This window comes from Oryzias latipes, chromosome 6 (assembly GCF_053564925.1).
Source record: "Oryzias latipes strain Hd-rR chromosome 6, Olatipes_Hd-rR_3.1".
Classification (NCBI taxonomy): Eukaryota; Metazoa; Chordata; class Actinopteri; order Beloniformes; family Adrianichthyidae; genus Oryzias; species Oryzias latipes.
Genome location: NC_136242.1, coordinates 8227501 through 8253225, shown reverse-complemented (window position 1 = coordinate 8253225; position 25725 = coordinate 8227501). Strand labels below are relative to the sequence as shown.

Genomic DNA, 25725 nt, shown 5'->3' with positions numbered 1-25725 from the left:
ACCTTCCTCCACCTGTTCCAACCTGCTTGACCACGCCTATCCACCTCTATCCTACACTCTCTGTTGTTCTGGAAGTCCTCCTCCTTCCCCACCTCTGCTCCCAGTAACCTCACCGTTCCTCTTAGTTACACACAGATTCTCTGTCTTACTGTAGTTGACCCTCATTCCTCTCCTTATCAGAGCATTCCAATTTATCTTCACAAATGATGAAATGTTGAAATGTATCAAAACTTGTTTAGTTTAAGTGGAGTTTAATATAATTTTGTGACTAAATATTGGCATGTTGCACACATGACATGAGCTGATATACTTTAACGGGGCTGGAGAGCCCATGACAGTCACTATCATGTGAAAATTCTAACCCTACCCACTGGCTGCCATCGCCATCCAGCCACTAGAAGCAAGGCTGGTTGGGAAGGGAAGCAAGCCGGTGGCGTTCAACGCCTGAAGTCTGTGATTCCTAATCTAAAACTACAGAAAGCTGAACTTACACTGCTGCTTTTACCTTTTTGCAAAACGTGTCAGTCTGCACCCAGTAGGGGGCAGATTTATCTGTGCAAGTCAAGGATATATTTGATCTCTTTGGGGTCCAGAACAATTGGTCCATACTGACGGGAACAGTCACAAGAAGCCTGCGTCACCACGAGAACCAAGTTACTGTCAGGAATCTGCTGCACCACGAACATCCTGAAACATGAAGCCATCAGCAGTTCAAATTACAGGACAAGGCTGCTCCTTCACACACAGAGCACATTCAAGTTCACATCAGGGAAACTGATGCAGGAGTCTGCATCAGTGTGGCACATTTCTGCAGTGAAGAGCTGTTGAAAGTGCACTGCTGTTAGAACAAACAGGTGCCTCACATTAGTAGATGAGGATAGATTCAGAGTAGAGTGAGTCCAACAGCAACACTAAGGTCTACACTGGTCGTTGGTGATAATCACAGCTCACAGAAGGGACAGTTCGTTGTGCTTTTATGTTTGTCTTCTGTCTGCAGCAGTCTGAGAGGCAGAGGAGAGCCAATGTTTATTTAAGGCACACCTCTGTTTAAAATGCCCCTCTAATGTTGATGAAAGTTCCCATTTATGGCGTTTTATCTCTGTCTTAAAGTGAACTAGCGCATAGAACACTGAGCAGGTGTATTCAGGAACTGAGTGAGCGAACCTTACAACCGCGCAGGCGCAATTCTATCCGAGCGACCCCGCATTTTACAGCTGCATGCCTGCAGTCCTAACTGAGCCGTGATCCTGCGCGCTCACTTCCCCTTTGCGCGCTTGCCTGGGTTTGCGCGCAGTGTTAAGGGGGCGTTGTTGTCATTTGGGGGCGGTAACTTTTCTAGTTGATCTGATTGGCCGAAAGTTGCATGTGAAATCCGGCAAAGCAGCGGGGCGGCACTTTAATTTTTCAGAGCGGGGGTGGGGGGGGGGGGGTGTTAACAGCCGGCTCTTGAGCTGTATGCAGCTCTCTGCCTTTTATCATATTTTCTAAATACCGCACTTTCACAACCATAAGGTGAACATAAATGTCTTACATTTTCTCTAAAATTGACCTAGAAGAGGACAGCATGAAAAACGCTACGGAGAGAAGTGAGGATGTGAAAGAAGACCCCCCCCCCCCATAGTACAACGGTGCAGATATGTGCATAATGCAGAACAACTTCGTTTGGGAAACCCTGGAAATGGAAAGAGACACGATGACGAAAGGGAAGCTGGCGTGTTTGGCTACGTTCACACTGCAGGCTGAAACGACCCAATTCCGATTTTTTTGCCCCTGTGTGACCTGTATCTGATCTTTTCATGACAGTGTGAACGACACAGATAAGATCTTTTCAAATGTGACCCAGGCCACTTGGGTCCTGAATCCGATACGTATCCGATCTTTTGAAATGCGACCTCCGTCTGAATGGCCAGGCCACCTGTATCCGACCCGTACGTCATTGATACGCTACAAACGTCATAATTCTGCGTTGAAGTAGGCGGGAACTAGAACATAAACATCAACCGCGGCGAACGATGCTGCTGAGACCAGTCAGTGGAAGGGAAGCGAGGTCGCCGATTTGATTAATATCAAATATAAGGGCTCTTATCGCAACCGGGCGGTTTAAAAAAAGAATTCCAGCAAAATGGCCGAGCGTGGTGTTGAACCTTCCCCGCGATTACTTTTTTTCCCCCTTTCCGACCGTGGTCAGAAGAAGCGCGGGGGAGACCTTCTCCAGGACCGAAGGCGGATCCTCCTTCGGGGTTCACTTTCCCGTTTGGTCCCTCGGATTCTCCACAGCGTGTGAATAAAGAGTCAATAGCAGTTATTCTTCTAATATTATCGTTCTCCTTCCCCCTTAACACACAACATGAATGCGCAGCCCCACTGCCCCCATCATTCCCTACCTCGCTGCACACGCTCTCTCTTACACACACATACATCCCCGTTCCACAACAGTGGGTACAGACGATCCTGGTTCCAATGCCTTCTTAAAATGAGAATATTGTAATTTCGCTGGCTCCTTTGTGAAAATAAATGTAATATTGCAAAAAGAGCTCCGCTGTTGACAACACTGTTGTTGACATCCATTGCTATCGTTAGCTACTTCCGCAAACAACAGTGACGTTGTTCACCGTTGAGTACTCTTCTGCGCATGCGGGTCAATTCTGGGTCATTTCACGGTCACACAGGAGATCACAAAAATTTGCCTTTAATTGGAAAAGTAAACGGCCTTGCAAAAAAAACCGAATTTTTTCAAAAAATCTGAATTGAGCATTAAGCCCTGCAGTGTGGACGTAGCCTTTGTTATCCGTTAAATGTTATCCGGCTTCATTCCAGATAGAGAATATGAGGACTGTTATGGAGTTTTGGATGCTGATTGATGACTGAAAAAATAAATCACAACCATCTCAGTTTTGCTCCCGCTGCCTGTTAAATACAGAAAAAACACCCATAACTGAAACTGCGCAGTTTAATGCAGTGCTGTTGTATTGTAAGGAGAGGAGTGTGTTATGCTAAATAATATGACATTTATTCTGTGTTTGTGTGTGTGTGTCTGGCAGGTCCGTGCGTGGTGTGGCTCTTTGACTATCACAGTTCAAATTTTCTGCTCTTTTTGTCTAACTTTTTCGCCAGCCCTGTTTGTGTTAGAGGGATTTTTAATTTTTTATTTTATTTTAACTTGTCCTTTCCAACAGCTGAGCAAACAGATGAGAGCTGAAAGCCTTTTGTATTGGACATATTTTACTTTTACAACAGGGGTTATGTATCTTATGATACACCAGATGTATATTTGAATAAACCCCTTTTGTAGTTTCAGCTAAACTTTATTCATGTTATTATATTTGTAAATATCTTTTGTTGGACTGGACGGAAAAGAAAAGGAGGAAAGAAGGGAGAGGGATGACAGATAAGGGGGGGGGGGGGGTAGAGGGGTGATTATAGTAGTGGGGCTAAGATCATGAAGCGTCAGAAAGCAACAAGTTGCTGGAGCTTTATAATCACAACTGACAGGTTAAGATGCATGACAAATTTAAAATGGGCGGGGCCTGTCCACACACACACACACACACCTACACACACACACCCACACACACACACACTCAAACGTTACAAACACACCTGTTGGCTCCAAAAGTGTTCTCACACAAACAAGTCTACATGGACATACTACCACTAACATTCACACACACATACTTATGCATTCAGACTAACACATGTGAAACATTTCATTCAGTCGCGCAAACTGTGCAAAGGTGAGCTAGCACCTGTGCCCTCTCTCCCTGCATGGAGAGAGGGCCACCAGGCCCAGGAAACCAGCACCACAGGGACAGAGCCGCCGTAATAGAGGGCCCCGGTTCCCCCCGCCAGGGAGGGGGCGGGGGACAGAAGATCAGAAGTCCCTCTTCCTTGTGTGATGTTTGTGTGTTAGTGAGCGTGTGTGTGTGTGTGTAAGGGTGTGTGTGTTGGAGTGTGTATTTTGTGAAGTAAAGGGGGTGTGTGTACTAAAGGGTGTGGTTAAAATTGGCGGGGAGGGCACTGAGAGGACATCTTCTGCCTGCAAACAATGTCCAAGCACCCTCCCCACCCTCCCCACCCTCCTTGTGTTAGGGGATGTAACGTAGATTAAAACGTTAACCAACAACCCAAGACCAAGGTAAGAAAGTGCAGCGGGTTTTTTGTGCTGTAAGTTTTTCTCATGTGAAAATCATTGCATTTGTTACCGTTTTAATCCACATTACAGCCACCGTTTTTTTTCTATTAAAGCCTCTAAAAGAAAGTCCCGCCCCGCTGTATCGCCGGATTTGACATGGAAATTTCAGCCAATCAGATCAACCAGGAAGGTTACCACCCCCAAGAGACAAACACCGGAACACCGCCCCCCAAGTGACAAAAACGCCCCCATAACACTGCATGCAAACCCAGAAGTGAGCGCGCAGGATCACAGCTCAGTTATGATTGCAGGCGTCCAGTTGTAAAATGCGGGTTCGCTCGGGTAGAATTGCGCCTGCACGGTTGTAAGGTTCCTCACTCAGTTCCTGAATACGCCCACTAAGTGTTCTATGCGCTAGTTCACTTTATGGCAGAGATAAAACGCCATACCCATTTATCCAGATGAGGTTGTCTTGAAGTTAAGTCATGTCATCTGGACCACCACTGGTTAAGGTTAGGATTAGGCTACCCAAAACGGATAAAGGTCATAAAGATATGAATGTGTGGTTGTGATGTGTGTGTCATACTTTTGGCAGCGTCCACATTTGATGAGGCTGTTGGTTTCTCTGATGGACGAATCGTACATGAAGCCGGGGTATGCAGTGTCACAGGGCTGCAGCGCATCCACCTTCCTCTGCTTATGAGCTGAAAAGAGACACATGTTACATCTTGGACAGCCTCTCTGTGAGACCTCAAGACCTTGGACGGTCAACTCTGTTTCCTGTTCTTCCCTTCAGATGGAGTTTTCCTCTGTAGCTCTGTTTGTTCAGTTCAGCTACACTGTAAAGCCCTTCAATGACATTTATAGGTACCTTATGGAAGTTCTAAGGAAAATACAGCTGAGACATCATAGCCAACTTGGGATGATATGGATCTAGAATAATTGGTAAAGAATTGTAATTATTTCAGCTTGGTTGTTTTTTTTTCTGGCGGTTGTGTGGTAACTTGAGATGCGATTGTGATATGATGCTCTGCAAATGAATTATAATTTTGCGTTGTGAAGATGACCCTCCATTTTTACACAGAAACACACACACGCTGGTGCAGACTCACATGTGTGATAGCCGGCTTTGGCTATTCAGATGAAGATGGGAGGACAGCGAGCAGACAGCCAGATGATGGTGATGGTGGCGAAGATGATAAGAATGACGATGAGGCAGCAGAACAACACACAGGGCAGAAATGTTGTGAAGGAACGATGAAGGAGTGATATTAATTTTATAGGTATTTTGTTTTTGTAACACAAAGTCTGCACACACACACATATATTTGCTTTGCAGCACATAGACAGCACATAAACACACACAGATCTACAGACACCAACTCAAGTTCCTTAAGTGTCACTAATTTGGCATCCCAGCTGATTAACTAAACAATCGCTCTCCAGTCAAAAGGCCCAATAAACAGCATCTTCTTATTCCTACAAGATCATCTTACCATTCACAAAATAGTCTGAGTGCCAGAGACCACAGAAGTTAAAGTCCAGCAGGAACCTGAGGAGGAACAAACAGACATGACATGTGGCTCATCCCTTGGAGACCCCTCTGCAACGCTAACATTGCTCATGCTGACATGGGCGCTTGTGTTTGCGGTTCATTCAGTCGCGCAACACTAGAGGACGACATTCTGTCATACAGATATCTCAGTCACTGACATCTTCTGCAGTCACAGGCTTTTGGAGACTGGTGCAAAAGATGTTTTCATCTGCACAGATTTGTCATTTAGGGTAGAACTGAGACTGAGTGAACTGAGCTCACCGGCTAAAGAGGAGCTCAGCAGTTGGAAACAAGAAATTGCTAAAGCCACAAACCACAGTTTGCAGTCTAAAATTTGTGTGCAGTTCCATTAGCAGAGTGACACTTTGGGAGCTTATGTGGAACCTTCAATGCAGATTAACTCGGTATCATAAATTGTGAAGGGTGAGGTGAAGAAGGACAGAAAGAAGGGTGAACACGTCAGAGAACAGGAAAGAAACACAAAATCTAACAAAAAATGCACAAAAAGAAAGAAGAACAAACCTTTCACAAACAGGAGGGAAAAGAGAAAAGCCGTTGAACAACTCGCATAGCTAAACATTTCCAACATTTTCTAGAAAAAGTCCACATTTCTAGGGATTATAAGGTCACACTTACATGAGAGCGTTTGACAGGAACCATCTCATCAAAGCCATCATGACGTAGAACGGCTACATGAAGAGGAGAAGAAGAAAGCTGTTTTTCAATGCTGATTTCAGATCTATGGGAGGACTAATGTTGGTCTGAAGTGCTGAACTTCTTATAGGAGACTAATGTCTGCCATGAGTCAGTAAAAAGCTGTCCATGTTGAATGCTGTTTTAATCTGAGTGTGAAACCGTGTCGCTGTCCTTTTTGTCTGGGAGCAGAGCTTTGGACAGGACTGGTGCACAGTAACGGTCCAAACCACACGGGACCGTACGTGCTAGTGCTGGAGACTCACAGTGAACAGCGGTCGAGCACTGCTGCTGTGGTGGTGGCTGCTCCTACACATGGCCTGGTAGTCGAACAGAGAGACTCTGTAAATACACAGTTAGATAGGGAGACACGTGAAGACATGAAGCTTGAAAGTGAATCTGGCAACAGATTTGAGTCTGAATCAAACGTACTTTTTAAACATCCCCATCTTGATTAGTGATGCCATGATGGACCCGTCAATGGCACCGAAGAATCGGCCAATCTGGAAAAGACACAGGAAGAACCTGAACCTGTCTGAACAGTTCAGAACGCCAATTTAGAAAACTTTCATTATTAACAGGAACACTTTCATTTTCCTTTTTTGGAATCATATGAGCAAAGAAAAAAGTAAATAATGTGACTTTTTTAGAGTAGATGAAGCATAAGCTTGGTAAGAACTTTATAAAGCATTTACGGCAAAATCAAATGCAAAAAAACATTTTAGATCTTAAAAAGACGATTAGGAGGAGCAGGTGTCTAAAGGTGAATGCATCTTTGTAAAGACTCATTCATCCAGAATGCTTCCACTGCAGAAAAGGTTTAAAAAAGACAGTTTGTCTCAGAATGGAGAACGCCTCTTAGATAAGATAGGCAATATCTTCAACTAAAAAAACAAAGTCTAGATGGTCCTTTTTCAAACTTTTTTTCACAAAAAGATTTATTAGGCCAGTATTTTGTTTATTTTAAGTTACTTTTTGTAGAAACAGAAAACCAAAACGGTGGAACACAGGAATAACAGCCCCCAAACAAACAAACTGCTTTCTCTGGGTTCAAATTCTCATGTTTAGCAGGAGAACTATGAAACAGCTATGGTAACAGTGTTCCAAAATGGACAAACCTGCGTGAATCTGCTAGCACAAATCACAAGTGCGCTACAACTGCACTAGATTCCTTGAGAGAAACTTATGTAAAAACTGATCTGTGTTCCATATCGGATCGGGGGGGGGGGGGGGGGGTAGAGGATGGGGGAGTCAACCACTCAGAGTGCAGGACTCAGAGGACTTGGTAAAGTTAGAAAGATCTTCACAGATTCTGTCAGAAAATTACTTTGTTGGCTTCAGTATCTTTATTGAGCATTTTTGAGCAAAAATGATCCATATTTAAATTTAAAAAAACTCTTAAAAATAAAGAAAGGGAATTTATGGCATAATTTTGGTGATGTTAGCTTTAGTATATTTAGAACTATTGAGCACCATTATTATGAACCATATCTCTAAAAATGTGAAAAACTATAGATAGATAGATAGATAGACAGACAGACAGACAGACAGACAGACAGACAGACAGACAGACAGACAGACAGACAGACAGACAGACAGACAGACAGACAGACAGACAGACAGACAGATAGATAGATAGATGACTTTATTAATCCCACAATGGGGAAAGTTAATTTATCTGTGGCAGCAAAAACGACATTCAGAAATAATAATTAAAAATGATTATTAAAATTATTATGAAAATTGTAATTTAATATAAAATATATTAAATATGGAATTTCTAACAAAATATCGATTGTAGCATGAATATGCTACAACAAGTCTTCATTACATATAAATGTAGACATTTCTTCATTTTTGAGCGATTGATTTTTACAGAATGATGTTTTCATGGAGGTTGTCCTTTGTTGACGGTCCCTTGCAGGCCGTCTCGCTGCTGTAGTGTCTGCATGTACAGCTTACTTCTCATCAAAAGGCAGGAAAAGGTTTTTTTTTTCTTTATAGATGCATTTGTAGTTCACTCTCTGTATTAATACCAAATGATTGAGATACTTGCTGTCACATTTGAACTTTTATCAAAAGAGTTATTAAAGCAGGAAGTCTGAATCTGTGAAGATCTTTCTAACTTTACCAAGTCCTCTGAGTGCTGCACTCTGAGTGGTTGACTCCCCCATCCTCTAAACCCCCCCTGTTCCAATATCGGACACAGATCAGTTTTGACACAAGTTTCTCGCAAGGAATGTGTCAGAATTCAGAGCGCAGTTGTAGCGCACTTGTGATTTGCGCCAGCAGATTCACGCACATGCAGAAGCACATTTGAGCGGTTTTGTTCACAGATTTGAGGTTGTAACTCTAAGCAAATGGGAATTTGTCAGTTCACAGCAGAAGGTTTTTACACAAAGATGCAGATTTTTGGTGTGCAAGTTTTCACATTCTATATTACAAGTTCTCACACAAATCTACAAGATCGTCCATTTTGGAACATTTTTACCTTAATAGAGAACCACGCATACATGCAAACACGTCAGTGTTTTTTTGAACATTTCTGCAGTTTGACAGGAGTTCAGGTGCTCTGCAGGGACATACAGTAAGTCGTTGGTGGGTTTAGGCCTCTGCAGTGCGTTAGCTCCCTGTCCTCAGGAACAGCACACAATCTGAATTATTCATTGAATTTGTCTCAGCAGCCCTGTTCACGTTCACATTCCTCTTTTTCTTCTCCATCAGAATGAGAAATCCTGAGCAATAGCAGTGAGAAGGCCTGTTTGTTCAAGTCTTTAGGGAAACGGCTGAAATTCCAGCCGCTTCAGCTTCTGAACACAGTCATTGCTCTAAAGATTCATGGTGCGCTGACGACACTTTAAACCATCCACCCCTTTTTCTGCATGAAAAACATCAGCGACAACCAGTGTTCAAGGAAGCCATTGAGCTGACTTTCTAAGGTGTTTTTTGTGATTATCAGTTAGATGAAAACCTTTTAGCATCATACCAATCTTAAAACAGTTTTCATGAACTTCTGTAAAGGTTTTAACAGCATTCCAAAGCTATGCAAAAACATGGTTAATTGGGATTCATCCCTATACTGCTGAATAAAAGTAAAAAACCCTCTTATTTACTTTTAAATATCTCTACATTTTTTCCTTCTGTCCCCCCCCCCACTTACAGTATTCCGCCCATACTACTGGGGGGTGAGGGACCAGAGAGACCCGCGAATATGGAGAACCACCCCCATTTTGACTTAAAAACGCCTGTTTTATGTCTAGGTCTTAATGGCATAGAAAAAAAAGCCCTTAGTCCCCTGCCACCATGCGTGGAAATAGGAATGAGGAGGGCATTGCATGCCGTAGGGCATGTATTATTTCTATTTGATTGCTTGAAATAAACCATTTCAAATCAAATTGTTCCAAAAATAGAAATTTGTAAATTTCAATAGTGTGGCCTGTTCTGGGTTTCTTTCTGGTAATTTATCAAACCATACTGTTTTGGACATCAGCAAACTGCACTGAAACATCTCAGATCTGCACATGCAGCACAGATTCTCCTCTGAACTGCCTCCCTAATACAGTAAGTGATGGTTTATCCAACAAACTCCTAGACACACCCCTACGTAGAGTTGTCTCCATTGGTAGTCACACTGGAGTGTTTGACGCTTTGGACTAAAGGAGGAAGGAGATCAGCTTTGGCCGATCATCATCAGACAGGGATTTGGATTCAGTGGATGCAGAAAAGCACCGTTTTACTGGGGCTCTCGGACAAAGACTCCGGCTCAGGGGCCTCATTTATAAAACTTTGCGTAGGATTTGCGTCAGAAGTGGCGTACGGATGAAACATAGGACGTGCGTACGCACAGAAATATTCAGATTTATAAAACCGTGCACACGCACATCCTACGCATCTTTCCCTTAATAAATCACAATTCTAAATGCAGCGCAGCTTTTGCGGCTTCATGACACGCCCATAGTTGCCCATAAATAGTCCGTGAAACGCCCACAAATGAATATTCATTGATTGCGAAACCATGGCACACACACCGAGAGGAAATCAAAAAAAACGTCACTTCACTCAATGTGAAGTAGAAGTTATCGTTGGCGAGGTGGAAAAGAGGAGAAAAGTGTTGTTTGGAGGGCACAGTGTGGGCATTACTAATGCCAGAAAAAGGCACTTGAGTGGCAAACGGTGGCAGATGCCAAATGCTGTAGCCTCACAACCTCGGACCGTGGCCGAAATAAAAAATAAATGGTCGGAAATCAAAGTTGTGGCAAAAAAAACGTCTAGCGCTCCATCGCCAGAGTGTCTCTGCCACCGGGGGGGGGGACACCGGAGCGCCAGATGCACCGGGTGACACTCGTGCTTCCTCCGAGTGCTCCTCTGCCCAAAAGCCCACAGAGGTCCAACAGGACGGCTCGACGAAGTCGGAACCGGCTCATAAGCCAGTCGTTCTCGTTTGCCAGAAAGTCTTCTTGTTGTCTAAAGATGCGTTCACTCCGAATTCTTCCATTTGCCACATCTTCTAAGAGCGCAAGATCAGCCATTGTGCGTCATTACGCATTGTGATGGGGCATTTTATTTCCATCTATTTAATTGCATCTGACAAGCTACAGATGTCGGTAATAATCAACGTGGAAATGGGAAATTGTTCAGCGCAAATGTAATTTCTTGTTGCTTTCTGAATGGTTGAGACATACGCCATACATTGTTTTATCAAAAATAAAACAAACTAAAGGCATATGCATGAATACCATAATTCTGTAGCTTATAAAGAAATTTTTTACTATGAAAACAACTTTCCCCAGTGGACAATTAATGCATCTCTCTATCTATCCATCTGTCTGTCTGATTGCACCTATATCTGCTGGACACATTGACGGGAATATCAGTTTTGTACATTATTTCGTTCTGTTAACTATATTATTTATGAGGATGAATTGCACAACATGCCAATATTGCAGAACATATTTCACTTTTCTTTCTGCAAATAAGTGTTCATTGGAATTTCTGTTGTAATTTTCGTTTGATTTTTTTTGTTTGTTTCACTGCTGATCGATCAAACGGGTGTTCGTGTTGGCTGTTAATTGTAAGACTTGCTTTGTGAAGTCTTCATGTTATTTATGAGAGGCAGTATTGTCATTTTCACTTTCACGTGTTTCTTCCATCTGCCGACGGTGTCGCCGTTTCCCATTTCACCCGTTTTTGTGCGTACGCCTGGGTCAGAGCTTGCGTGAAGGACCGCACATTTTCCCGTCAAGTTTGCTTTTTAGAAATATCAACTATTGCGTAGAGAGTGGCGTACGCCTTCTTTTGTGCGTACGCAACGTTTATAAATTAGGCCACAGGTCTATAGTTCACATCCCTGACAAAAACTGCCTTGACTTTCTGAGCTTTATTGAAGTGGTTTAGTTTTCCTTGAAGGATGTTTTAGACTCACAATAAATCCATTTTGACTTTGATGATGAGACTTTGAATCTAAAGATGAGCATTTTCTCCTCCTAAATGTCCGTATGGTATTTAAAAAACTGAAGTCATAAATGTTGTTTGGTAGTTTTAGGAAAGGTGAAAGTTATTCAGAAATTCTTGACTATAAAGTGGAAGAAAAGTGTCAATGTGTGAACATTGGTGTTTTTACCACATAGTGTTGTTGAGGGTGCAAAATGTGAGATAAAAAAAGGAGATTTTAAACCCTTATCAGTTAAAAGCTACTAGACAATTTAACAGCACAGCTGTAACATGAACAACTCAACAGTATTACATATAATGTTTTAGTCACATGCACCCACACAGGTCAACCCACGTATGGGTGCTGCAGGTTTTTGGCTTGTCCGGATGCATACAGGGTCAAAGAAAGCGCAGGTGTGTCTTGCAGTTTGTTTGAGGCTCGTATAGAACACCATGAAAATGGAACGTACAGTTGTTGTGTGTGTGGTAGGTGTATCCTGAAGTATTTGTAAGGCTAATGTAAGTTACACACACTTATGAGGGACGGGTGATGCTGTCGGCCGGTGCCCTTTACGCAGCACTCTAGTTGTTACTAAGGCCTGAGCACTGATTCATTACTGAATGTGTGCACATGCTTCACACACGGCCTTGTGCAGGTCATACGCAAGGTGCCTGTAGGATGTACACACAAACTACACTCTAATGAAGTCATTTCCTCATTCCTAACAGTCAGGCTGCACGTGACCAACACCAATGGGATTCCTGCGCTGTCATTTTGGGGATGAAAAACGTGTTTGACATGCCTGCGTCTCACCTACTTACCCCTTACTTACCCCTCATGCCCACAATGGGCTCATCGGGTTGTCTACAATCTTAAAATGTTGTGTGCGATCCACCTGCATGCCACATACAGATTTGCCCCTTTTTCACCCGTAGACAGCCCATATCCACCCGTGAGGGCCGCTGGGACTGAGGCTTCATGCAGTTTTACCCTCTTTGTGATCACATAGTTGAGTTTTTATATTTTTTTAAGCCCTTCCAAGTAGCCAGGAGCTCAGAAACCATCTGCCTGGACATGTGGCCCCCCTCACCTGCCCTTACTGACCTGTTTGACTCACTCAGCAATTATCAATATTTCCTCGGTTACATTTTTACTGCTCCCTGCAGCGGGCCGTCAGCTGCGCCTTCACACACGAGCGGCTCCGCCTCGGGGGAGGCTTTTGGTTTTTCCACAGACTTCCTGCAGAGGCTAGCAAAACATGGGGGAAGCACTTCATCATCACATCTGCTCAGTAAGGCCACTGGGAGTGCAGTAAAAATGCAAATTACAAAAACAAGCTTCTGACGTTCTTTTACTGCAGTTACTGTGAGGCGAGTTATGTTTGCCCGTGTATCTTTTAAAACTGCATTTAAACTCGATTGTAAACGTCTGCTAAATAACCCCCCCGCCATCCTCTGGTGACTTTCCAACACACATGCAGTTGCAGAATTGTACCTAAAGGGGTAACAAAGATTTAGCAGCTGGACGTCAGCGAGGCGTGGCTGCACGGCTGACTGTGTGTTTGAGTGGAATGAGAGTATTTAGGGAAACATGTGAGCTCAGCATTAAACTGAGAGTCGTGGCTCTTAACAGTTAATCCAGATCCAACAAGCAGCTGTTGGACAGACCTGAACATGTCGGAACTCTGGAGCAGAAAGTCCTTCAAAACATTTTTGGTTGGAATGAGCTCAGACGAGATAACACGATCACCAAAAGAGGCATTTTCAGACAATCATCACATAAACTAAAATCAATTAGAAACGGCAATGACAGATTAAATTTATTACGAGTAATTAAAATTGACTAGTGGCTGTCATCTTGTCACTTTTTCTGTTTCCAGTAGATTGCATGACTGACGTTACATAACTGTGGCTGGAAACCATTCAAAGTCGTTTTAAACCAAGTGATAAAAAGGTTGCTTCTGGATTATCTGATGAGCAGAAGTCATTTGATTCTTTGTTACTTCTCGAAGTCAGTCTAAAAACAGACATAAAGACAGATAAAAGACACTGGAGTGCTTTACAAAGGTGTGACCCCAGCCTGCACAAGTTTCATTTTTCCGCCAGCTTCCAGGCTACAGCCTTGTCAGCTCAGATGCAGCTACCAGGGGAAACAGCTGGCGTAATCACTGCTAATGGGCCACAAACATGCAGATTAAAATTAGGACTGAACCAAAGTCCTGTGAGCGGTCCAGATGGTGTTTGCCTGTGCAATCCATAATCCAGAGATCTGCAGCCATGACCCTGTACTCTATCTGCACCTCAGAAACGGTGAACATCAGGGAGTTCCCCTGCAACACTCGTCCAGTGACTGAATCCACTCACCAAACATCAGGAAATGACATCAGAGCTCTAGATTTCTCTTATTAATGTTTTTCTGAACAGACAGTTTCTCCAAAAACAACAACTCTCAGTGACAGTAAGAAGATGAACATGAGGCCATCCATTCTTTTCTAAAGAGCTAAATTGAAGGCGGTTTTTCCTGCTCCGCGATCATTGTCATTCTGGCAGGATGTGACATCAGCAGATGTGGTGATGTGCTGATAATCTGTATGAAGTGTTATGTGCCGCTGCTGAGCTGCACCTTTTCCCTGCTCTTGCTGTCATTCTACTCACCTGGCAGGTGTGGAGCGATAATCCCGATTATGAGCTGCATGGTGTGTGAACCACAGTAGCAGAGCAGGAGGCTGCATGGGAGCAGGGCAAGTGTTGGTGCTGTGCAGCCAGCAGATGTCTTCTGCAGGCTTATATTGCTTGGTTTTGTTGTTGTGGGTTGGGCCTTGGTAGTTGGTGAGGCAGCCTTTAGCAAAGAGCCGCTGACTCTGATGGCTGGCCTGGCTGGAGTTAGCCGTTTCCCTGTCCTAGTGGTTTTTCCCCCCACTGGACTGAGATAGGTTGTCTGCATGGGCTGTAACTGGGAGCCACGATCATTGTTGGGTCAAAGCATCTGTGGGAGGGGCTGGGTCTCTTACCTCATTCCGATCTTTGGACAGCAGGATGAAGCCATTGTTGTCGACCAAAAAACAGCTGAGATCCTGACAAGGTGCAGAGAAAGAGTGAGCATGTTCCGGTGTTTTCATCAAAGAAAAGGAGCTTGGTTGTTGTGGAACAGCTGGACACTTACAGGGCTCTCACAGTTGAGCGGACACACGCCTTCAACGTTTGAGCACTGAGAGACAGAGGTGTTACAGAGGTGTTACAGACACTGGTGACTAACTTCAGGGAAGCCAACTTCTCTAAACAGCTATCGTCATTAGACACTACTTACGTCTGTGTCACTGGGCTGAAAAATAAAGGAAACAACAGCATCAGGTACAGCAACCTTTTTCACTTCATTCCATCATGTCACATCCATGTGCTTTAGACTGTCTCAGTCAGGATATGTCCTGCTAGGAAAGAAATAACTGCTTATAAGCAGACACAAACTCTGGTTTACAGTGGATGTTAGTTTGTCATGAAAACAAGACTGTGGAACAATGATGGAAATCAACTTTGATTTGGTGTTTGCAGTTCCACAAACCCACGATTCCAGCTGTCTCAGCTGTCATCTGTGATATTACCCCCTCCATCAACATATTCTGAACATCTGCTCAGTCTGCTGCTGCTCCATGCTGTGGTGTGTTTGAGCAAAATGTTGGCGTTTATCATTCATAAAATACAAAAAAATCCCTGAAAAGGCAAAACTGTAAACCACTGATTGTCCTGAAGGTATTTTGACATCCTTCTGGTTTATCTTGCTTCCATTGAAGCTCGGATTTGATTGCAGGCAGAACAAATGTCTTACAGGTGAGCAGGAGCAGACCTGCTTCTATGGGTGTTCATAGAAGATTCCCTACTTTATGCCCGAGTGTGAGGCCGGCAGAACAAGCATGTGGATTTTGATGCACAAAAATAGGAGCAAGGATGTCGAGCTTGTCACTTCCACTGAACATTTTAACATGAACAATGGAAAAAGAAAGACTTCCGGTATGTTTGGGTATTAGTAAATGCTAAAATCTGTCTTTATCATTGTTGTGCTGCTGTTTTTAACACAATATTTTGATCTGTGAAACTGTCAGGTCAGAGGTTTGTTAGTTTGAGTCAGCATGGGTTGGTCAGAGTGAGCAATAAAAACAGCTCGGCACCCAAAAACCTCAGCAGCAGCAGCTGTGTGTGTGTTTGTGTGTGTGTGCGTGTGTGGGTGTGTGTGTGTGTGTGTGTGTGTGTTTGCGGACGTGAGTCCTGCAGTCACCTGCTTGGCTATGGCCCAAAATCTTTTTTCCAGCAGATCCAAGGACATCTGCACCCCGACAGCTAAAATTAGAAAACACAGACAGGATCGAGACAATGAGATGGAGTCTGCAAAGACGGCAAACAACACTTTGCTCTGTTTTTGGGAAGGAGGAGGAGGACAGGCCGTCAGTTCAACCCTGGTTTCACCTTCTCCCTGCCCTGACACTAATGAATGGATGCAAAGAGCCTGATGGTGGCTGCTCCGGCACACTGCATGATGACGTGTCTCCCTGTGATGCGCTGTGGCAGCTGCATTATTGTGTACCTCAGACTGGAGAACACTACAAGCATTCAGAGGAAAGTTGATGGAGCCTGAAAGCAAACCACTAATATTTATTATCAGGTCAGCAGACTAACCGAAACTTTTGACTGGTCACAGTCTCGGGTTCCTTTAGTCTTAAAGCTAAACATTGCTTGCTTCTTTCCCCCTTAGAGAAAACGAACAGTAACTGGGTAGAAACAGTCTCAGTTTTGATTCAGGTACAGCAGGGCCCACTGAAAACTGTGCCGGAGGTCCACATCCCCATCATCCGAACAGCAGCACAACCACAACATCACAGGAACCTGACAGCTGGAAACATCAGGAGCTTTTCCATCACCTCAATGATTAGAAATGGTCTTTATGATCTGCAGCCTGACAGACACCAAGAATCTGACGGCAGCCTCCTGCAGGCAGATTTGAAGTGAAACAGTTTAACCTCTCATTGTGGACGTCCTCTTGATTGACCCACGACTGACTTTGTTTAACACACTTTGTGCATGAAGGGGACCGAAGAGTTGGGGTGAATGTGGTGCCGCAGTAGGAGGGCGGTCGACCTCTGATCAGAATATTGCAGGTTCAATTCCCCCCTTGCCTGCCCATGTGTCAAAGACACCTCTCCTCTGGTGGAAGGTTGGCACCAGTTTGGCAGTGGAGCCGCCATCAGCGTATGAATGGGAGTGTGAAGCGCTCTGGGCCTTGAGGAAGGTAGAAAAGGGCTATAAAGTACACATTTCCCTGGTTAAAGATGTAATTTTCTCTTCACCTAAACATTCCTGTTGGGAAGAGGAGTAGAAAAACTCACTTTGGATTCATCCATGACAGTTATGAAATGAGGTTCAGAATTGTGAGAAAACCAGCAGCACCCTGCTCTCTGCCCCAAACGCAAACGGGCAGCAAGAACGGGACAACACACAACAGACATTTCCCTCTGTGTCCCCTGAAAGTGACAAAACTGACGTGACCAAACCAACCTCCAGAGGATCCCCTTTCTGCTCTTTCCACACCTCACAACCCAAAAGGTTCCTCACACACGTGTGTTCCTGCAGGAAGACTTCCACAAAGATCAACTCACAGAACAATCAGCTGCTCTTCTTTTCAGTCTTCCTGAGTCTGTCAGCTTAGTTTCATTCCTTTACAGAAGTCAGCCTGCAGATATGTTTCCATGCTACCTTGGTTGGGTGCTGAGTGCACGTTTGTTTTTGTTGTTCTTGTTTTGTGTGCGGGTATCCGTGTGTTTGTGTCCGTGTGCTGACTTGTGTGTAGTTTTATATGTACAGTATGTCTTACTCAGGTAAAAAAAAACTTTATTATTCCTGTTAAAGTGCAGTACTGTTTTTCTACAGAGCAGGACACACACACAACACACACACACATTAGCACTCCCACCCCCCCTCCACAAACACACCAGCAGCATCGCATCGCTCCCCCCGCCTCCCGCCAGTCCCCTCCTCCTGCAGCCTGTGTGTTGGATGGAGTACTCAGAGCTCAGAGGAGGAAGAGCGGGCGGTGCTGAGGAAGAGGAGCCAGGTGATGGCGTGTGAAGGCTGATGCTGACTGGAAGTCAAGCCCAGATGCTGGACTGAGGTTCTGTCTCCATGGGTGGACAGAAAGTCCGGCACATCAGAGTAAAGAAGGATTCCTCTTTTGGCAAATGAAATTCTTTTCATGAAGGGCTTTGTGAAAACTGCATAAACCTCCAGCTGGAAGCTACAGAAGGCTTGTAAAATGGTGAGTCTCTCCTCCTGGAGTTTGTGTGTTTGTGTGACTGTGCCCTCCTGATCTGTTCTGTGTCACTTTGATTGTGGATTGAACTAAAATATGTCAAGTTAGGATGCAACAAACAAAAAGTGAAACTGAATGATTTGAATTATTGATTGGTTGGTTCAAAGATTGGAGCACCTTTAAAGTCACAGAAACCCCCTCTGTGATGGATCCACAGACAGGAAGCTGCTGTGTGAACACCACAGGGTCAGAGGGTCATGCTGATGCTTTGCAAAACATTCTTTGGAGTCTACAAATGTTCATAAACTCTCGGCCATGCAGTGAAAAGTGTTCGCCCATCACTGCTGCCTTTTCTCATGCAGTGTGCAGGAAAGTGCAGGCATGGGCTGCCTGGCTGAGGCCATTGAGCTGCTCGCGGCGTGTCAAGTCAAAGTGCAAATACTGGAGCAGTGCACAGCAGATGAGGTCAAATGATTTAAGGAACATGCATGTTTCCACTGTAAGGGCAAAGACAGTTTGCTGTGCTGCGCAGGACAAAGGAAAGGTTGAAAACACGAACAGAAAGCACGTCAACTGCTCTGTTGTGTTCCTTAAAGGACAGTAAACTTTGACGTATTTCCATCAACATTGATGCTGTTGGTGGAGAAAAACCTACATAAGAGATGCTTACTGCTCTTTGACAAAGCCTACAGACGGACCACAGAAAGTCAGCAGGTGGTACAGGTTTAGGAACCCAGGTTGACTGAGATGTTTGAGTTCAAATGGATGAACCAGGATAGTGAAGCAAAATGAAGGAAGAGTTGAAGTTAAAGCTTAAAGAAAGCCGTGGATGAATACTGAGGACACGGCACCAGAAGTGAAGGAGAGAGAGGGCCAGCTGCTGGCTCCATCTGCCCCCCGCAGACATCTGTCCAGCTCAGAGGGCTGAGCTGAGCGTTAATCTGCTGTATGTGATGGTACGCGCCACACCATGGTGTCTGTAAGCGCTCAAGTTCTGCAACTCAGCACAGAACCTACTATTGACATTGGAAACCAAGAGGCGAACAGGACAGGGTGTTAGAAGAGCCGGTAAAAGAGAAGGGAACCATCATCTACTTTCAGACAGTCTCTCAGCTTTGAATGTTTGAGTGTCTATGTGTCCTAGTTCATGTCTGCCACACTAACCCGAAGCAGAACAATCCATCTAATTCCGTGTGAAAAGCATTGTAGCAACGTTCAGCCTGATTTACTTTTTAAAAGTAAATATTTTCACTGTAAGCCTTTACGAAAAGAAAAAAAAAAGAAAAAAGACACGCCATGAGCAAAAAGATCAAACAGATTCTTTTTTGTTGAGGTCCTTTAAGAAAGTCTCAAACGGTGGTCCTGCCACAGCCTGCTGCATCTCTGCTTGTTCAAAAAGTCTTGTGTAGCCTTTTGTCTCTTTGGTTTGGGTCCAGTGCTGTTCGTATTCTTACTTAGGTTTATAGTTTTCTATATCAGTTTTTAGTTTTGACCTTCAGGGATTAATTAAATGCTTAAAGAAAAAACTGTTTTTCTCAGCAGGTGATATTTTACTGATGAAGTCAGCTTCCGTCAGCTGCATCAGAGGAGCTGGCAGAATAAGTACGGGAGCAGTGATGATGAGCGGGAAGCAGCATCGAGCAACCAGATGAGGATCAGACATCTCCTTCTTTCTGCTGATTTTGTGTGCTATTGTGTAACTGGGATGAGGATTAGTGGTAATCCTGAATAAAGCCTATAGTTAGAGTTGAGATAAAAATGGAGCTCCTGACTCAGTCTTTCCACACCTCCGTTCTGTCTGCACGCTTGAAACAAGTTATTTCAAAGTTCAATAAAGGCCTGTGGATTTGTGCCCAGAGAAAACCCGAGCATGCACAGGGAGAACATGCACCACCACAGCACCACCGTGCAGACCAGAAGAAGGGAATCTCTCTGTGTCTGCAAGTCTGAACATCCCAGTTAACATAATCCTGAGTAAATTTATTTAACATTTAGAGGACGCCGGCGGCTTCCTAGCCGCCTCACACAGTGTGCAGCAGTGACCGTCATCCGTGACCACGAGACAAAATCAAGACAGCCATTTCCTTCCAGCTTCATGCCTTCTGCAGGGCCCCCTCACTGCCACAAGAAATGAGCTTTGCATGAGCTTGAACCCATGTTTTACTGCATTTAGTCAAACTCTGGTTCAGCTGGTTCTGCAGCGTCTCTCTGAACGTTCAGTGGCTGTTTTTTGTTGTTGTTTTTTTTGGAAAAGTTAGTAATAACTTCTCTGGGAAGCAGTTCTCTCTTACTGAGAGGTGTCCTGGTGCTTTCTCTGTACATAGGAGACAAAGCAAGTAAACATTGAGGGCAAAGCGAAACATGTAAATTACAGAAAGGATCAGGGCCTGTAAACCCACAGATTATCTTTAATCTGTGCAAACATTGCACTTCCCCTAATCTTCCTCATCAAGATGCACTTTTTGGGTCACTAAAGCGTTGGAGTTTTCCTCCCTTATATTTGGTCTCATTCTGCCCGTCTGATGCGAGCGTTGAATGGAAGAGAATGCACATGGATCTGGAAGAGATCTGAACGCGCTGCAGGGGATTCCTGAGATTATGAATCGTACGGAGCAGTTTGGGGAAAAGAAAAAAACAAACAAAAAAACAGCAGCAATCTTGCATCCTCCTGGTCGCACTTTCCAGTCTCTTCATGGACTCAAGGGGAAGTCAGAAAATAAATGGGTTATTTTGACCCCTTTTTTTTTTAGCTTTTTTAAACCAAAGTGTGAAGCTCCACAAGGGTTAAACACCGCTGGAATCACCTGCCATGTCCATGTGAACCTTTCAGGTCATTATTTATTCTCTTTTCAGGAAATTTTCCCAGATCTGCCACATGCCCTCCTGATGCTACAGCAGAGCTGAAGCTGGAGCCATGAATCTCATGAGACAAAACCGTCTGCAGAGACTGAGTGAGTCCCGAACCCGACGTCTCATCCTCACTGTCATGCAGCTTTTCTTCAGAGGAAAAGTCATTTGTGTCATTTTGAAACCAAGAATTCCCTCAAGGGAGTCTCAAAGTTCAATGATATTTTTCATGGATCTCCACAAAATGCAAAATAATAACTGTTCAAGGTTACCTTTCAGAAACCTCCACCTGCTCCTGTGAGCTCAGCTCAGCTGGTTTGGGTCAGATAAACACAGAAGTCTAAAAAAGCTGCAAACCAGTGAGGAGAGGAACATAAACCTCTGTTTTGACAAAGATGACTTTTATGACTGCTGCTCATTTCTTTCAGTCTGTGTTGCTCTCGTCAGCTTGGTTCTGGTTCTGCCTGGATTCGTGGGCTCGGTCAGCAGCTGCCCGAGCGCCTGCACCTGCTATGCTAACACAACCGACTGCTCTGCTGTTGGCCTTCAAACTCTGACCCCCATCATGGAGATGCTGGGCCGAGATGCCCTGTCTCTCCGACTTTCCCAAAACAACCTCTCATCTTTGGGAAGGACCGACACTTTCAACCTGAGCGGCGTGGAGCTGCTGGATCTCTCCCAGAACAACTTCCACAGCCTCCAGCCTGGAACCTTCTTGGGCTTTAGCAGTCTGCGTTGGTTAAATCTTTCTTCTAACTACCTCGGTGTGCGTCTGGCAGGATCAGACCTCAACACCAGCACATTCACAGGTTTGAGCAGCAAGGTTTTCATGGGGCTGTGGTCACTGCAGGGGCTCGACCTATCTTCAAATGGTTTCCAGTGGCTTCCGAAGGGCCTTCTGGATGGACTGCAGAGGCTCACCTGGCTATCGCTTGCCAGTAACCGCCTTGTGGCCCTGGAAAGGGCCCTTTTCGAGCCGCTTGTATCGCTGCAGCAGCTCCAGCTGGTGGGGAACCCCTGGGAGTGTGACTGCAGGCTGAGGGACTTTAAGCACTGGATGGAGTGGCTGCTTTACAGAGGTAAGCACTGCTGTTTGCAGCTTTCGCAGCTGGCTGCCAGCACTACAGGACTGCAGAGCCGACTGAATGCAACCGCCTCCTGTCTTTCATTTCCTTTTCGTCTATGTTTTTCCTTTTCTTGCTCCCACCTCACCCCTTCTCTTCCCACCTTTCCGTGTGGCCTGCAGGTGGGCAGGTGGATTTGATGCAGTGCAGTCTCCCTGACGATTTGAAGGGCAGGGACATCCGCAGCGTGCCAGCAGAGATGTTCGTCCACTGCCTGCAGGGTGCCATCAAGGAGGGGGTCCGGCACACAGTCAGCCGGCCCCCCTGCCCACCTGGCAGGGTCACCAGCACAGATGACTGTGTTCGGCAGCGCTACAGGCCTGTGAGTGTGCGCCGCGCCCATGGCACGCAGATAGTTGCGGGCGTGGTTTGTGGCACAGTGTGCATCATGATGGTGGTTGCGGCAACATACGGCTGTGTCTACGCCACGCTGATGGCGCGGTACCAGAGGGAGATGAAAAACCGCGGACAGCCTCTGATGGCTGAGTCTGGAGCTGAGACCGACCAGGAGGATGGGCAGATGTCATCTCCTGACACGCCCGAGGCCGCATCCAAAGAGGCCGGTGGCATCGTGCACGGCTATCGAATCAGCAGCTTCTGACGGCTGCCGCAGGGGGTCCCTGCAGCACCAGCACCTCAGGACCAGGACGGAATTGTAGAGCTGATAGAGCAGAGCAGACTCAGCAAAGCTGGAATGCTGCAGCACTTGCTTTAATGTATGGATGCTCTGTGAATTGTTGTTCCCTGTTCTGCAAGCTATTAAACTCCTCTGAATCAGCAGTTGGGGATTTCTGCACCTTCAGGCTCTGCCAAGGTTGAGTTTTCTCTGAGCAATCTGACTGTGTTTAGTCCAGCCTGTCCTCCTATGTGAGCTCAGTCCAGAAGCACTGGCTTGTTGCACATGTTTGTTTTACCTGATCAGCTGAATGTTTGGTGGTTTTTTTTTATGTTGAGTAGGTCTTTATGTCCTTTTTCTGTATAAAAGCAAACCTTGTCAAAGTTCTGCAGCACATAAACTACATCTAGGCGGATAGCTGCTTCAAACACACAGGAGCTCTACTGCCACCTGGTGGTCAAGCTGTCACCAACAACAGCCAGTAGTAGCGTAGCTACATCGCACAACTTCAAAAGAAGCACCTGAAAATATTTGCAAAGCACAAGGCAGTGAAGGAATGAGTATGGGTGAAAGCATCCTCCAACATGATCTGTAACTTCTGAAAGATTCAAGTCTGCTCAGAAGACTGTTAAACATGCCCAGAAGAACAAAATGTCGAAACTGCTGTCTATTCTTGAAGTCTGGTCCAGACTTTCATACTGTACTTCTTCAGTGGCCTTGGCAGAGTGTTTGCCCTCAGACTGGGAGGTCAGGAGTTCAAATCCAGGCTGCGTCAAATGGGACCCAGATCCCTCCCTGGTGCAGGTTCCTGATCGCAGCTGTCTGGAGCTCACCCCCCAGGGAATTGGTCAAATGTGGAGAACACAGCTAGATGCATGAGAGCTAATGGGACCTTTCAGGAACCGATCCAGAGGTCACCAGCTGAGGCTGAAACTACGTGGACATCATGATAGAACAGCAGCACAATGACACAATTAGTGTTTACCTTGCAAACCCAACAAATGTGAGTTTTGTTTCCTTAACAATCAGAATGGTGTTTAAGGATCTCTGGGTCAAACACAGGAAACGCTTCATTAAACTTCAGCTTTATGTGTATTTTAACAAACAGGATCTCCCAAACATCGGTGGGCATTTTTGCAACTGGGATCGGAAACTTGTTTTTTAAAGGAAACAATAAATTATTCCCGGCCACACATTTACCACTATAACCAGAAAACAAATCTCTGATAAAAGTCAGTGTAACTCCTTGACGCTGTATGTTGCTCGTTTGCAAAGTACTATTAAAGCTACAACTCCACTTCATTTAGCATCACCTTGAATAGAAAAATCATTGAAAAATATATTTTATATCATTGATAATAAATGTAGGATTACTGGGGTAAAACCAAAGGCAGTTGTTTAAATCCATCACTCCCACTTTGTGTTTAGATAATCACTTGATCAAACCTCTTTGTATCTGAAAAAAAGGTGATGATTTATTGATTGATCTTTGACCACATCCTCTTCTTCTCCTCAGACTTGGATCATGATTTGACAGCAGAGTCTTCCTCTGCTTTGGATTTTGTTACATCCCTGCTCTTCTTTCAGCTGGTGTGAACATCTGATGTTTTTTATTTTAGATTAGCGTTTTTAACGCTCATCATTCTTCATCGCAGAGCAGAGGGGAGGAAGATGTGAGGCCTGGCGGAGGCTGAATGTTGGAGGGTGAAGCTCACCTCCGGCCATGGCTGTCTTCCCTCCAGACGACACAGTCACTGCTGTTGTTGCGACAATGTACTTCACTCCTGTTGGGAGAGAACCTTACATTGAAGCTTTTGGGGAGATCACCAGATAATGGAGAATGGGGGGTTGGGGGTGGGGGTGTACTTGGCTTCTCACCAGACCTTTGTCATTTACAGGATAGTAGTAGAACTTTCCAGGGGTGTTTTCCACTGCCAGGCGGTACCACAGGGGGAAGTGATCAATGGTGAACAGGTTGTCCTTATCAGACAGAGTCAGGAACTTCCTGTGAGGAGCAGAGGTTCCTTCAGACAACAGCAGTTTGCCCCTCAGGTCTGACAGCTGCACCTGAACTCCTCAGAGACACAACCATCAGCCTCCTCTCTGGGCCTTTCATTATGGCTGGACTAACTTCCACTTTGTTTGCTGTTTGACCTGAACTTTAGTGCTCAGAGGCACAGGTGGACAAAACAAACACCCAGTAAGCAGCAACAGCAAAGAATAAGTCTCTAAAAATGAGTTACTGTTTCACATGAAAACAAATCTGTTCAGTTCCTGTGTTGCAAAAACGTGTAATCGTTTAATTTGGCCAGAAATCTGACAAAAATACTTTGGAAGGGTTTTGGAAGTGAGCCGTGGACAGAAAGTGCTGAAGCTGAGTTCCCAATGGCATTGGACAGAAAGCACAGTTACAGGACGTTCTGAGCAGCATGGCTGCAGGATGAGCCAGCAGATCAGTGATCCAAAACACAAACAGAGTCTTACTTCGCCACCCTGACCTCCGCTCCTGCGTATCTCATGATCCTCAGGAGACCAGAGCGCGTTCCGAGAAACGCCGTCTCAACGCCCGGCTCCACCCTGCACCAGGCAGAAAAGCAGAGGACTGAGTCTGCTACGTCAAGCCATCTCTGTGGGGGCAGAAAATCTGAAACCATCCCCCTCCCAGGAGAGATTTGACTAGAATACCCCTGAATTCCAGCTTACTTGGAGTTAAACGTGATCAAAAAGGTCACCAGAGAAAGACTGTCATGAAGTCGTTCAGAGAGTCAGCTAAGAGGCATGTCCAGAGGGCATCTGACAGAGGACTTCAAAATAATTTCTACTTTTCTAGCTGAACCCACGGAGACTCCAGGCTCACCTGTCATTAAGCATCAGGGCGTTCCAGTAGGCCTCCACTGGAGCTGTCACCACGGCATCAAACAGGGTCTGCTGTAAAAGCACCTCGTCGCCTGGGCAACAGACAGCTGAGTCAAAAAAGCAGAAATCTGACCAAATTCAAACCGCAGTAGAGCAGAATGAACAGATGAATGAAGA

The 25725-nt window shown here is 45.0% G+C and overlaps 2 protein-coding genes across 9 annotated transcripts in view; one reads left to right on the top strand and one right to left on the bottom strand.

Moving 5' to 3' along the window:
* The window catches only part of LOC105354174 (uncharacterized), a 34246-nt gene extending 10882 nt beyond the window's left edge, over nt 1–23364 (top strand). Inside the window, exons 1-4 of one of the 3 annotated variants that reach the window (XM_011475754.4) lie at nt 17840–18111; nt 19645–21056; nt 21381–22031; nt 22199–23364. In XM_011475754.4, coding sequence (XP_011474056.1) covers nt 21020–21056; nt 21381–22031; nt 22199–22677 — 1167 coding nt within the window. In that variant the 5' untranslated portion in view covers nt 17840–18111; nt 19645–21019 and the 3' untranslated portion in view covers nt 22678–23364. Of the gene's footprint in view, nt 1–17839; nt 18112–19644; nt 21057–21380; nt 22032–22198 lie in introns of those variants that run through there. The other 2 variants (XM_011475756.4, XM_078948361.1) reach the window with 2 other exon arrangements.
* Nucleotides 424–25725, bottom strand: part of LOC101171407 (voltage-dependent calcium channel subunit alpha-2/delta-4) — a 54834-nt gene continuing 29532 nt past the window's right edge. For 2 of the 6 annotated variants that reach the window (XM_011475758.4, XM_020703763.3), the window contains 15 exons: nt 25550–25640; nt 25177–25269; nt 24576–24697; nt 24408–24476; nt 16081–16142; nt 15118–15132; nt 14974–15018; nt 14822–14884; nt 6813–6883; nt 6647–6722; nt 6324–6376; nt 5629–5684; nt 5245–5265; nt 4719–4836; nt 426–687 (listed from right to left, as the gene is read on the bottom strand). In XM_011475758.4, coding sequence (XP_011474060.2) covers nt 549–687; nt 4719–4836; nt 5245–5265; nt 5629–5684; nt 6324–6376; nt 6647–6722; nt 6813–6883; nt 14822–14884; nt 14974–15018; nt 15118–15132; nt 16081–16142; nt 24408–24476; nt 24576–24697; nt 25177–25269; nt 25550–25640 — 1094 coding nt within the window. In that variant the 3' untranslated portion in view covers nt 426–548. Of the gene's footprint in view, nt 688–4718; nt 4837–5244; nt 5266–5628; nt 5685–6323; nt 6377–6646; nt 6723–6812; nt 6884–14821; nt 14885–14973; nt 15019–15117; nt 15133–16080; nt 16143–24407; nt 24477–24575; nt 24698–25176; nt 25270–25549; nt 25641–25725 lie in introns of all 6 variants that reach the window. The other 4 variants (XM_078948355.1, XM_078948353.1, XM_020703765.3 and 1 more) reach the window with 3 other exon arrangements.